This window comes from Aythya ferina (assembly GCF_964211825.1).
Source record: "Aythya ferina genome assembly, chromosome: 6".
Classification (NCBI taxonomy): domain Eukaryota; kingdom Metazoa; phylum Chordata; class Aves; order Anseriformes; family Anatidae; genus Aythya; species Aythya ferina.
This window is the reverse complement of record NC_140303.1, coordinates 40207536-40220413: the sequence shown is the minus strand read 5'-3', so window position 1 is coordinate 40220413 and position 12878 is coordinate 40207536. Positions and strand designations below refer to the sequence as shown.

Sequence of the window (12878 nt, the reverse complement as noted above, 5' to 3'; positions counted from 1 at the left end):
TCTGCCTGAAAAAGGAGGGTGTGTGCTGGAGGACCAAGCTCCCGGGGCCGGCAGTGCTGCTCAGTGACTCAGACGTGACAAAGTCTGCTCCTCAGATGTCTAAATACGGCCCTTCCTCACCTGCCAGCAACGTCAGCTGTAGTTTAACCATCTGGGAGGAGAAGTGCTGGTGCTGCTATGACTCGGCTGTTCTGTATGCCCCAAGACTTGCTTCAACTTGTGTTATTTCTGGCGTTGTGTAAAATCATCTAGGGGATGGGTGAGGGTTGGGATGGGGAAGAGGCGAGCTAATGTATTAAGTAGAAGAGCAGAAGCTGTCTGCAAGGGTTTGCGGTAGTGTAGGCAACAGAAAACATTGCTCAGTTACCCAGAGTTTCTCTTTCGTTGTTCTTTAATGATACCAATGGCTGCCTGATGTTTATTGTATTTGCACTTCAGAATGAAATGCAGCTGTAAACCACGCGTGGCACGATGAGAATGTAACTGCTGTGGTTCTGTTCTGTCCTGTGTTCTTACCCCTAGGATATCAATAACGAGAGTGACGGCCGACATTTCTCTTGCTAAGAGGTCTGTTCTAAATAATCCAAGCAAGAGGGCAATAATCGAGCGGTCAAACACGAGATCCAGTTTAGGTGAGACACTGACACGGATCTGATGCTGAACGCGGTTGCTCACTGCGGGAAAGTGACAGGATCTCAGCCTCGGAGATGTCACCAGTCCTGCAATTCTCAGTGTGCCGACAGCATTTCAGTGTTGAGTTCTGAATTTCACATACTCTGCTGGGAGACAAGATTTGCCCGGCTGAGGAGTGACAACAGAGCAGAGTGTACTCTGTCAGCCTCACGTTGGGCAATGCCTGGGCTGGAGCAAGCCCTGGTACAGCTGTTGTAACAATTACACTGACATTAGCCAGAGGTGAGTTAGAGGCCTGCAGCCAGAAGGTGGGTTCAGGGCTGTTTCCTCCCAGAGGGGAGTTGGCCTCACAGCTCCCTCTTCTCAGGCCTGGGCTTTTAATTCCACATCACAAGGTGCCAAGGAGCTTTCACCTTGTCCAGCCAGGAGGGAAGAAGGTTCTTGTTTCTGACCATGGGGCTGGGTTTTTAATTTCTTTTTAATTATTATTATTATTTTTTTTAATGCTGAATAGCTACAGCTTAAATTTCCTGAGATTTGAGAGCAGAGATGAGGGTGTAGGTCCTCCCACTCTCCCCTTACAGTACCATGACTTCTGGGCTACCCTGTCCTGATAAATCTTTATTTCTTTAACAAGGCATGGAAATTTGTGCGTAGTATACACAAACCAATAATCTCTTCTCTGGGACACCATCCCAGGAGGTAGGATGGGTTATTTTTAATCTTTTCAGGAAGAAAAGACACCTAAACCTAATTCTCTGATATTCTGAGTGACTGTTTGAACTTGAGGTATGGGAGGCAGGGCTCTTCACCTCCACTTGGCATTCTAGTCCAGGAGTAAGCACCCCCAAAATGAAGAACTGTGAGGGGAGTGCTACATCTTCTTGGGCCTGTGAACATACATTGCTCTGAGGAGCAGTTCTCAAGCCAGAAGAGATTTCTTCTAAGAAATATCACTGCATCACTTGCTAGCAAAAAAAAAATAAAAATGTAAAGACTCCTAAGATATTTAGCAGGTTTGGAAAATATGCCTGGGTTTATTTTGTGTTAATTGGAACATGCATTTATTTGTAGTAGGTATGTATTTTCAGACAACTGAATCGTTTCCAAGGTAACATTAATAAAACAAACAAAAAAAGTCCTTAAGTAACAGGTTATTTTCCAGAAATTACATTAATTCACATATGGAGTTCATGTGCTGAGTGCTTACAGACCATGAAGGGTGATGGTGTTTGTGTAAGCAATGCCGTGGTTGAATGGCTTTTTCCCATTTTGTTTTCCTTTTCCAGCTGAAGTACAGAGTGAAATTGAAAGAATCTTTGAGCTGGCGAGGTCTTTGCAGCTGGTTGTCCTAGATGCTGACACTATCAATCACCCTGCACAACTTATCAAGACATCTTTAGCACCAATTATTGTCCATGTTAAAGTGTCTTCTCCAAAGGTAATGTATCTGACTGTTAAATGACCTGCGTTTGAGTTTTGAAACAGCTGTATGGCATTCCTGGAGGCAGGCATTTTTTTCTTTGCCCTTCCAGCAGTAGCAGCAATACAGACAAACCGCTTGAGGCTCAAAGATCCTTCTAGAGCTCTGTCACTGCCACTTTTTGCCTCCAGAAGTGTGTCAAAAGATGACTAACATCTGTCACGTATTCGCTTCTTTTCTCCTCTTCTCTCCCTGGAGAGGAAGGAGTTGGTCATGTAACTATTTTTCTTTAAAGTTGCCATTTACTTTTTCGCTAATACCGCCTTTGGCATATTGTTCGTGAAGATGCTAATCAACACTTCACAGTCATCATTTTCCCCTGAAGCAGGTGTTGATTCTCCCTATTTTATCCTCTCCTGAACTCTCTTGTTCATTTGGAGATGCCACTTAAAAAGAAAGATGGGTTCAGTGCCTGGCATCGCAGAGTAGTTCACGTGGCTGCCCGCAGTGGTGAAAGCTTTCAGGGTTTCTTGTAATTCTTTGAGGGAGGAAACGCAGTTATTTCACAGAAGACGTGGAAACAAACTAAATGATTTGTGTTTCCTTAAGACAGTCATCCTGGTCTACACAGGGTAGAACTGAGCACAAACTGGTTATGTTAGCACAGCATGTTACCTGACCCAACGTACCCTCCCAAGGCCAGATGCATTTAGAATTGTTTCTGAAGCTTATTTTATATTGACTGAATTCCCTTGGCTTACTGTCCAAAGGAAATCCGTTAGGTCTGAGTTTCAGAAATGTCCACCAGGTGTACAAGCACTTGTTTGAAAAAATGATTTTGATGAAACTCCCACAGAGTTCATATCCAACAAAGACTTTGCTGGCTTAGCAAATCCTTTTTAATTGCTAGCACGCAGATCACGTTCTCTCTACATGCAGCCCTTGCCACTGAGATGCTGCACGATTTCTCAGATCTCCGTGTTGAGCTCCTTGCAACATCTGTCCTAGCCCACACTGAGCCAGGGTGACTTTAAATGGAGTCACTCCTAACCTGGCTTGTGTAACACGGGCAGGTGAGCAGCTCAGCTGGCACATCTGCAGGAGGCACGGCTCCCAGCTGGGACCACAAGAGCAATCACTAGCAGCTAAGGCTGGGGAGAGGGGGAGGCAAAACAAATTTTCTTATAAGTGTAAGTGGATAGAAAGAAAACATCTGCCTCCGACAGTTCACGTGTTCCTTTAGGACATGCCTTTTTTGAACATTGGCGTAAACTTCCTTTTTGCAATAATGGTTATTTTTACACCAAATAACCTGTCTCAGATCCTTCACTGTATTTCCAGGTAAGTGGGAAGCAGAGGGAGGTCCCTGTTGCCTAACAACAAATTACACCAGTGAATATTAGAGGAATTGCACCATGCTATTACCTGGTGCCTCGTATTAGGGGAGCCACTGCCCTGTACAGCCTTTCAGTGAATACAAGCCAAGTCATTTAACTTCACCAAATAGCTCGTTCTGTGGCACCACGAGCTGCTGGGGTGCTCCAGCAGGCCCTGCGCTGCGGGGTGAAGCTGAGCTGGGACCTGGAGGGCAGCGTGGGAGCAAGCAGGGTCACATCTGCACCTGAAGAGGTGAAGAGTGATAAGAAGAGAATAAAAGTTTGTTGTTTTTTTTTTTTTTTCAGATCCAGGACTTGACATGGGATGTTTAATGCAATTTCTTCTCTCTGCCCTCCCTCAACCTTAACGTAGGCCTGATCATCTGGCCTTCCTTCCAGTACAGGGTTGGCACAGAGACCTCTAGAGGTCCTTCCAACTTAAAAAATGCTCTCTATGTTCCTGTCATTTTCCTTGAGATTTTACAGAGAAATAATTTAGATTTTCCTAACTGTTTTGCCTCTGAAAATCTACCAATGAACATAGTGGAAGTAAAAAAAAAAAAAAAAAATGAATACAAACTGTGTGGTGTAAAATACCTTTTGGTCCCAGAATGTACCTTTGAATAGATAAAGTCATAGCATTATTGCTATGCAGCACAACATCCTTGTTTATGTATATATTACATATATATTTTTTGTGGTCTTTCAGATTACAATTGTCATAAATAACCTATTACTTAGAGCAGAATAAATCAAAATCGCCATTTCCACTGCTTTTGAAATACTTGCAAGGGATCAAATGTGATGCGGAAGGAATCATGCACAGCTTTCAGAGAGGTTATCAGCAAGGTTCATGCTTATATTCAAGGGCAATATTTTATCAGTTTTGTTAAATGTAACGGAGAGCTTCTGAACTTGTTAATCCTCCGGTGGGGAGTCAGTCTGAGCTTTGTGGAGATGCGTGGTTCTTAAACTCACATTTTCCTCTTTTCCCCTATCAGGTTTTGCAGCGACTGATTAAATCTAGAGGAAAGTCACAAAGTAAACACTTGAATGTTCAGTTGGTGGCAGCTGATAAACTTGCACAATGCCCACCAGTAAGTACAGAAGAAAGGCTAAAGAACTTGTCATACGTGGAGTTTTAAAGATTTCTGCCGTGTTGGTCCTTTATTGTAGCTGAGTTCACATGCTATCGCTTCGCTTCACAGTGATTCAGACAGCCCTGCAACTGCAACCCTAGAGCAGCTTTTATTGCTAAGAAAGAAAAGTGTTTGCTACTTTCTTCCTGATTATCTCCGAAGCTGGGTTTACTTTTATCTTTGACAAGCTGACAGGGCAGAAATGACGTGGTAAAACTGAACTTCCAGCAGTGCGTTAGCGAGTTGCATCATTGGAGGAGCAGCGCTGGCTCAGGGTGCTGAAGGGCCAAAGTCTCCAAGCCCTGATTTGAGGGAAGTTGCGGAGGAGTTTCCTTGAGCTGCGTAGTGAGTCCAGCCCACTGTGTGGGTGAGTCCTGCGTGGCTGCACACACGTGCTGTGCTCCCTCAGCCTCCTGACGCAGCAGCACCAGGGAAACTCTTCCGGGTGCTTCACCCGAGCCTGGTCACTGCTCACAGACCTGTTCCCAGAGGTACCGATACCACCTCGAATCACACTGCTTAAGGAGCTGAGGTCCTAGATGCTTGGCAAGGCAGGCAGGTGCTCTGCAGGAAACTGCACCAGGCAGCTCAAACTTGTCTTTATTTTTGAAAACCAGGCTTGTTTTCCATGACAGAGAACACCATGCTGTGGAAACTGGCTTGGCTGAGGGCTTGCTTCTACAGTGTGATAGCTGTGAGCAGCATTGATCTGGTAGTGCAGAGGCTGCTGTTCCTACCAGGAAGGTGATCAGAAAATGCAGCCTGTGGCTTACCATCTTTCTCACAGCAAAGCACTGTGAGGAGAATCAGAGAAATTCAGAGCAGGCACCAGGAAGGGTTCTGTGATCGTACTCTCTGACTTAAAATTTCAGATAAAACAAAGTTCAAACAGCTTTTGTTCTGGAGTAATGACCCACAAGGGTTTATTTCCATTAAACTTTGGTTTTGTATGCTTCTTAGGATACCAAACTTCACAGACTCCTCCTCTCGTGTCCCCACTGGCCATAAACAGATAATTCGGGTACTTCTGGACACTCCTCCTGCATATAGCAAAAACGAGCAAAGATGGTGCTTTCGAACTGTTCCCTTTGGTAGGATTCAGCTGAGCCACATCTCCTTTACTCCAGTGCTCTCATGTCCAACAAGTCAGAGAGCATGTCCCAGACACAAATTGAGGAGTAGTTGATGTAGATCTGTCAGAGCACTTAATCTTGGGGGTTTTGCACGATGTTTGGGTGTTTTGGGTTTGAAAAGCCTCGTTTCTGCTCTCTCTGCCAAGGGCACCGCCGCTTGCAGCGTCTGGTTACAGTAACTGGAGACTGTTCCTTGTCTCGTCCTCATTTCCCTCTTTGAGCAGCACCGAAAGCTGCTCAAAGCACCCCGTTTCTTCTGGAGCAGTTAGCTATGTTGCGCTCTTCATGTGTAATTTTCTACTGAATTGCTATGTCTTAAAGCGATGACAGAGAATTCCTGTGAGGCACTCGGGTCCAATTAGCTAAACCAATGTTGTACACCTTCCTGTAGTACAAAACAATGCCTGTGAAGGTCTGTGGCTGCCTTCCCAGCTCCTGAGGGGGGTGAGCCAAGGGAACTGCCCCTGCACCTGTTAGAATCGGGCTGGTTCTGTTTGCATTACCCATCACCAGGAGCTCGCATGCACAGCAACCCGCCACACATTTTTCATTCTTCACATTTTGAAGGGTTTATTTATTTTTCCACCTGCACAGAGGAACCCGTGTGCGTTTCACAGCCTCAGTTGCTCTTTTGTGCAGTCATTTCCTCTTGCTCCCCTGGGATTTGCTCACAGCAGTTGAAGTGATGCAATAGCTGCGTTGCTTGAAAGGAGCAGCGTGCAGCACAGGTGCGTGTTGCAGCTTGTTCCTCCAGCATAGCACTGAACGCTGTCCCAGGATGCAGTGAAGTCTGCCTTAATACCCAGTCCTGCGGTTCTAGTTTGTTGCCCAAGAAAACAAAGGGACCCCACCCGGATAAGAAAAGTGTTCCCAAATTGTTTGTGAGGGTAGAGCCTAGTCTGTCACGAGCCAAACACAAGATTTTCAAGACAATCCCCACGCGATACAGATATACACAGGTGAAGTGCCCTTGTACCAGGTCACATTTCAGAGCCAGAGCCACGAGCTCTGCCTTCAGAATTTGTGTTTTCCTTAATTAAGCTTTTTAAACCGGCGTTCAAATTATCTGGTAAAATCTGAAATGAAATTGCTGTGAATTCACACCGAAGGCTTGCGTTACATTAATGTATTAGCCAGAGTCCGTGGTGAAGCAAGCAGGACCTTCCTAACCAAATTTCACTGCTGACAGAAAGTGTTCATTTTTGCTCATGAGTGTTTAGATTTGTTTGCGTTTAAATTAAAAGACTGAGTTGATTCATGATTTAATTAACTATAGGTACACTGCTAAGACCAAAGACATCCCTGTCTGTCTTCTGCGCCGTGACCTGCTTTGTCTGTGTTGCGGCTCAAATTCCTGCAAGAGCATTAGTTGTTTAAAGTGAAGATGCTTGAAAACCATAAAAGCCACACTTCTTTTTTTTTCATTTGCTGCAAGTCAGTCTTAAGTAATCAGATGGTGCTGTGTGTCTAGACGTTACCAAAATAGCTCTCTTTTTGGCATATTTAAGTTCAGGAACTGCTTTCATTATTAATTCCTTGCTAGTCTTTCACTGATGCTGCCCAAGCCAGGGCTAAGCATGCCTCTCGCTGCGTGGCTCTGTTCAGCAGGGACATTATATGGCTCAGAGAAACAGGAACCGTGCTAATCATGCAGCTGTAAATATTCTGGACGTATGCATTTCATTATGATTGTTGTTACTACTTCTGGATTCATGCCAATGCTAAGAGAGAGGGTACATATCCCTCCAGTCTATGTGACATGACCTAAAAAATGCCCTAATTCTACCCTAAAACTGAAACACATTGGTAATAACGAAAAATAGCAATAGGCAATTTTAGTTTGTGTTGCTGACGGGGTAACACACTTAGAATATTTTACAGTGGCACCAGAGTGAACCAAAAGCAATAGCAGAGGGCAGTGGCTACTGAAAAAATACAGGAAATATCTCTGTATTAAAGCGTATCACTTAGGAAATACTAATATATCGAAAAGCTTACATGGTAAATGTTTTATGTGTGTGGTAAAACACTGCAGTCAATAAATTGCATTTTAAAGAGAACTGGGAAGAAATTGCTTTGCTCCATGAGCCTTACAAACAAGGATCTTTTACAATGATTCTTCGAACTCTCTTCTAACTCCTCCCAGATACATAGAAATAGAACCAATGCAGTTTAGCTATGAGCAGAACTGTTAAATGCAGGAAAAAAGCTTTTCTCTTTGTAGAGAAAAAAGTGCTTTCTTTATAGTTTTTCTCTGTAAAACGCTGTAGAGCCCTGGAATCCGGATCCTGCCAGTTTTGCAGCATTTCCAGGTGACCTTGAAGTGGCAGCCTGAGAGGCTCACCGGCACCGTTCCTACGGTATCGCAGAGTTAATTGTTGAAAAGGTGACACTTCCACTGCTGCTGTTGGAAGCTCTTCCTCCCTAATTTTGGTTTAACTGAGATCACTGTCAAAATACCGGATGAAGCCGTGTTCTGCCCCAGAGCTGCATGGTTTAAGTACTTTAGGAGCTAGAGTTTTGGCTGGTGCTATTTGGAAGTGCATGAGGCTGCTACCCCATTGCGAAAGAGGCCGTAGGTAGCAGCAGTGGAGGTCCCATCGCTGCTCACTTTGCAGCAGGCTGAGCTGAGCCTGTACAGCACCTTGTGAGCCCCTGGAGTGTGTCAGGTGTGTACACAGAGGAGCAGACGAAGGAGCAATAAGCACTGAGTTCAATGAAAGGACGCAGTGTTGGGAGTATTCGTAGCACTGCAAGTGAAAGGATGTTCCATACGTGCCAGCAGGGGAGGAGACATTTCTCTACCGTGCTGATGAGAAAGAATAAACCAATAAAATGGTTTTAGTATTGAAGTAAGTGCTGGAGCAGCCTTTTGGACAGAAGGTAGGTGCAGGACGGAGATTTCTAATAACCTCCTGATGCAGCTGGTATGTTATGCTGGAGACGTCAGCTCTGTGTCCACTGGGTAGCTGTATGAGTCCGCTGTGGTTGGTATCGGTTACTCAGCACCTGCACCACCTGCACTCGTCGTTTCCTGTGAGAATCTCACGATAGGTTTTTTCCACTAGGGTGAGAGTCAAGATTAAAGACGAGGTACAGCAACTCACTGCTGAAAATACATGTATGGCAGCGGAAAAGCTCTTACATGGCCTGGCAGATCGAGAGCAGCTACAGGGCTGTCTGTCTAGCTAGGCATAAGCAGGTAGTTACACACTGCGTGGGGACAGACTGAAGGGTTGCTGGCCGTGCTGTCACAGCGGTGAGCAGCAGGGCTGCTGACAGAGCAGCGTGCTGCATCGCTCGTCTGAAAACCTCTGCTAGGGGCACGAGTCGCTCTGGAAGTGCAAGCATGCATGAGTCTTGGGTTCAACACCAACGTAAGCATCCCTGTGTTACTCTGGCCAGTAGCTTTAGGTCCTGCCTTCTGTTGTGCTGGGTTTTGAGCACAGTGAATTCATTCATGCAGTCCCGTGCCCTTGTCTGTGGTGGGCCCCATGCAACATCTGGCAACTCTCACTGAAAGGATTTGGTGAATTCTGAGAGCTTTGGCTTTTGATCACCATATAAGCCCACTCACATTGTTTTCCCTTGCAATTGCTGTGCTCTCATTGCTATTTATTTAATTCTAAAGGCTTAGAATGATGGGAATTGTTTAACATCTCTCATTTCTTCCATACCATCATAATGAACCGAACTTTGTTGTTGTGATCAGGAAATGTTTGATGTAATTTTGGATGAAAATCAGCTCGAAGACGCTTGCGAACACTTGGCAGAATATCTTGAGGCATACTGGCGTGCTACTCACACCACCAGTAGCACACCCATGACTCCTCTTCTTGGGCGAAATTTAGGATCCACTGCACTTTCACCATATCCTGCTGCAATCTCTGGACTACAGGTATGAAAACACATTTCAGCCCCAACAGCAGTGCAGCTCAGGTATTCTTCTTTTTTATTATCTTTGGGAAAATGGTGTAACATAGAGCATCATTCTGATTTGTTTCATTAATTATTGTCCACTGGTTGGCCACAGCCAGCAGTAAGAGGCCCTCAGCATAGAGGCCTGTAAGCAGTGGAGATGCAGCTGTGTGCTGAAGTGCTGGGACTGTTCTGGCTTTAATGGGAACTGAAATGGCCATAAATTTTCTGGCAAGGAGCTAGCTCTTGAGGAGGGGACAGACGACACTGTCGAGTGGCATTATAGCCGTATTAAAAAATGGCATTTTGAACCTGGAAAAAATGCTGGCGAAAATGAGATCCTCTCAGATTGAGAGTAAGCAGCTATGATTTGTCACAGCAGTTGAGCTAACAGCTATTGCAGTCGAGAATGTAGAGCAGTTGCTGTTCCGGTCCCATTTTGTTACCCTCATAATTCACAAAACATTCACTGTTGGGTGAAAAACTTCCATGTTTGTCTCTCGTATCAGCAAAATGCCTTCACCTGTTTGAGTTTCTTTGAGTGTGAATAATATTCATCTCTTACCCATTGAAAAAAATTCTGACCATTTTTTTCCACAGGCATAGCTCAAAAACGGCTGAACTTTGAAACTTCAAACGTGGCATGTAAATAGTCCTTAATGAGAAGTACGTGCTTTACTAAGTTTGAAAACAGAAAATGTTTTTGAAGTAATAGTTCTGAATGCTTGAATGATCAGGATTGCGGTGAACTTTTAAGTCTGAAAGTTTCAGAAGGTGTTTTGTGTGCGTGTGGCTTTTAGGAATGTGCACTTCCTACTGTATGTCAAAAGCAGAGCTGAACAAACTGCCTCTAATGAATAATTCACCTGACAAATTTAACTTCTGTTCTGCTTGTAGAATATCTGGAAGCAGGTAACAATTTTGAAGGAAACAATTCTTTGTTCAGTGTTTTCAATTAATAGAAAGCTTTTTTGTGTTGGTTTTTTTTTTTTTTTTTCTATTTTTTTTTTCTGTGGGTGAACTGCACTTCACAGAAGGTGCATGGGATTTGGTACTCACGTTTCTAATGATGTGCTTGATTTTAGTAGGATCAGTAAGTCACTGTTTCCTGACTGGCTGAATGCACAAACACTGTTCTGTTACTAATAAAGCGCACATGTAAAATGTTGTTTCCATTTTCACTTGCCTTAAAATTTCAGTTTTCCATCCCTTCATGACAATAAAATCCCATCTGTAGAACTTTCACCTCTTCAGTTTCATTTTGAAAACTGGGTGTATCCACAGAATTTTTTTCAGGCATTTATTTCTCTCTGATCAATGGACACCAGCAGTGACTGTGAAATGTTGCTCCATTTACTTAGGGAAAACTCACACTGAAGATGAAAATCACCCCTGTGCAGTGGGCTGGCTGAAGGTATGCATCACTTAATCCCCACTTCACCCTACTTGTGAAGGCTTAGATGGGACTTGACTGGTGCTAGTACTCTGCAGAGGGGTAAATTTCTCCCTGAGTGAATGCTGTGCCCATCTAAAGACAGCAGCATTTGCCTTTCAGTGCCACTCAAGTGTTGCAGCCCATTTAAGGAGTTCTGGTGTTTGTACGTGCTTATCTTAGAGGCTTCCACCACCTGAAGTGCTTGTCCTCCTAAAAGATGTGCCCTAATTCAAACCTTCGGAAGGATTTGCATCAGTTTTAAATGTAGCGATGTGATGGTGGTGATTAAAGCACCCACAGGAATCCTAGGAATTAAACTAGCGTAGGTGATTATGATAAATTAAGAAATTTTACTTATGACCTTGTGACTCCTTCTTGGGGAACTGAATATCAGAAGCCCAGAGCTTTTTATACCAGCCACACCTGAGAGAGGTGCAGATCCGCTGGGACAATCTGATGGCATTTGACCTAATCAGGACTTGGGAGCGTTTCTTTTTTAACTCGATTGCCATTTGGAGTTCAGCTTACCGAGAACCGAAACTTCTGATTTAACTTAAATCTTCCGCGAAGGACGTGAGGGTGCAGTTAACTGGTGTGTGTACAGCAAAGAGCAAAAGGGAGGAGGGTTTGCTCAGCAGCACGCTCCAGCTGAGCCCCACCGCAGGGGCTGTGTCTGGTGCACCTGACCTTGCCTAACAGGGAAAGATGTTGGCGTCCAGCTGCGTGTGCTTGCAGGTAGGAGGGAGGCGTGTTGTGGTAGGAAGAGCAGGCTTTGTCATCACCAGCTCCGAGGGGCCAGTGGTTAGCCCTTGTGGCTGATCTCTGGTTAGGCCTAGATCTGCATAGTTTGGGCTAATTCCAGTGAATGGCCTTAACCCTGTAGTTCATGTCTCGGGGAATGTGTTTCTTAGGCCCCCCAGGAATTGCATTTTAAGTCCACAACTGAAGAAAATGCAATCCAGCTTATGGTGCAGATCGTGCTGCACCATCAAAAGTTACATGGGGCATGACAGCAGCGCGCAGCCACACCACGGTTGTGCCACAGTTGCACAGTCTCAGGAGGTAAATAGTGGGCTCAGAATAACTACACAGTCACAGCAGGGAAACAGAAAGGGTTCAGGAAAAGAGCAGGCTGCATCCAGAGAGGAAATTACTGCAGGGAAGACAGAGGGCATGAGCACAGGTAGTTAAAGTTGCCCTTGAAGAAAATACGTGGACTTTGGCGTACGATCACTACTAAAACATGGTGCTAGAAGGAAAACTTGGGGATAGCGTGGTAGGAGTTGCTGCCCAGTAATGGAGCGTGTGAGTGTGCAGAACGACACCTCTGTGTCCGCTCACCCAGGGGCTGGTGTCCCCGAGTAACCTTGGTAACATCGATCCACGTACGGGGATGGGACATCCGATCTGCTCTGCTGGAAGTGGACACCCGCCCGCACCGTTACTTCCCCATGCAGACAAGCCTTTTAGTATAAATTATGCAGTTAAACAGTTGCCATGGAGAGGTTGTAGCAATAGGAGGAAGGTTTTGTAGCACAGAGAGCGTCGTCCGAAATTTCAGAAGCGAGAGGAGCAGACGGTGCTGTCTGTGCCTGTGAGCAGGAGGCCCCGAGGGGGCAGCTGTTGTGGCACATTCTGCTAAAGGACAGAGCAGCAGAGTGACTTTGGGGCTAGAATCTAGGGAGGGAGAAGCAGTGACTGAGTTTGTTCTGAGAGTATGGATGGCCGGACTGCTGAGAGGTTCAGTGTGGTGACAGTAAATGTTATTTCTGCATAGGCTACTTCTTCATCGTGCCAGTTCACTGGCAAAAAAAAAAGCAA

The 12878-nt window shown here is 45.0% G+C and overlaps 1 protein-coding gene across 7 annotated transcripts in view; it reads left to right on the top strand.

Moving 5' to 3' along the window:
- CACNB4 (calcium voltage-gated channel auxiliary subunit beta 4) overlaps positions 1–12878 on the top strand; it is a gene marked incomplete at its 5' end in the record, with an annotated part of 64491 nt that overhangs the window by 47872 nt on the left and 3741 nt on the right. For 4 of the 7 annotated variants that reach the window (XM_084523303.1, XM_084523302.1, XM_084523304.1 and 1 more), the window contains 4 exons: positions 523–632; positions 1923–2074; positions 4434–4529; positions 9417–9602. In XM_084523303.1, the coding sequence (XP_084379429.1) occupies positions 523–632; positions 1923–2074; positions 4434–4529; positions 9417–9602 (544 nt within the window). Of the gene's footprint in view, positions 1–522; positions 633–1922; positions 2075–4433; positions 4530–9416; positions 9603–10222; positions 10289–10983; positions 11037–12878 lie in introns of those variants that run through there. The other 3 variants (XR_014694260.1, XR_014694259.1, XM_084523305.1) reach the window with 3 other exon arrangements.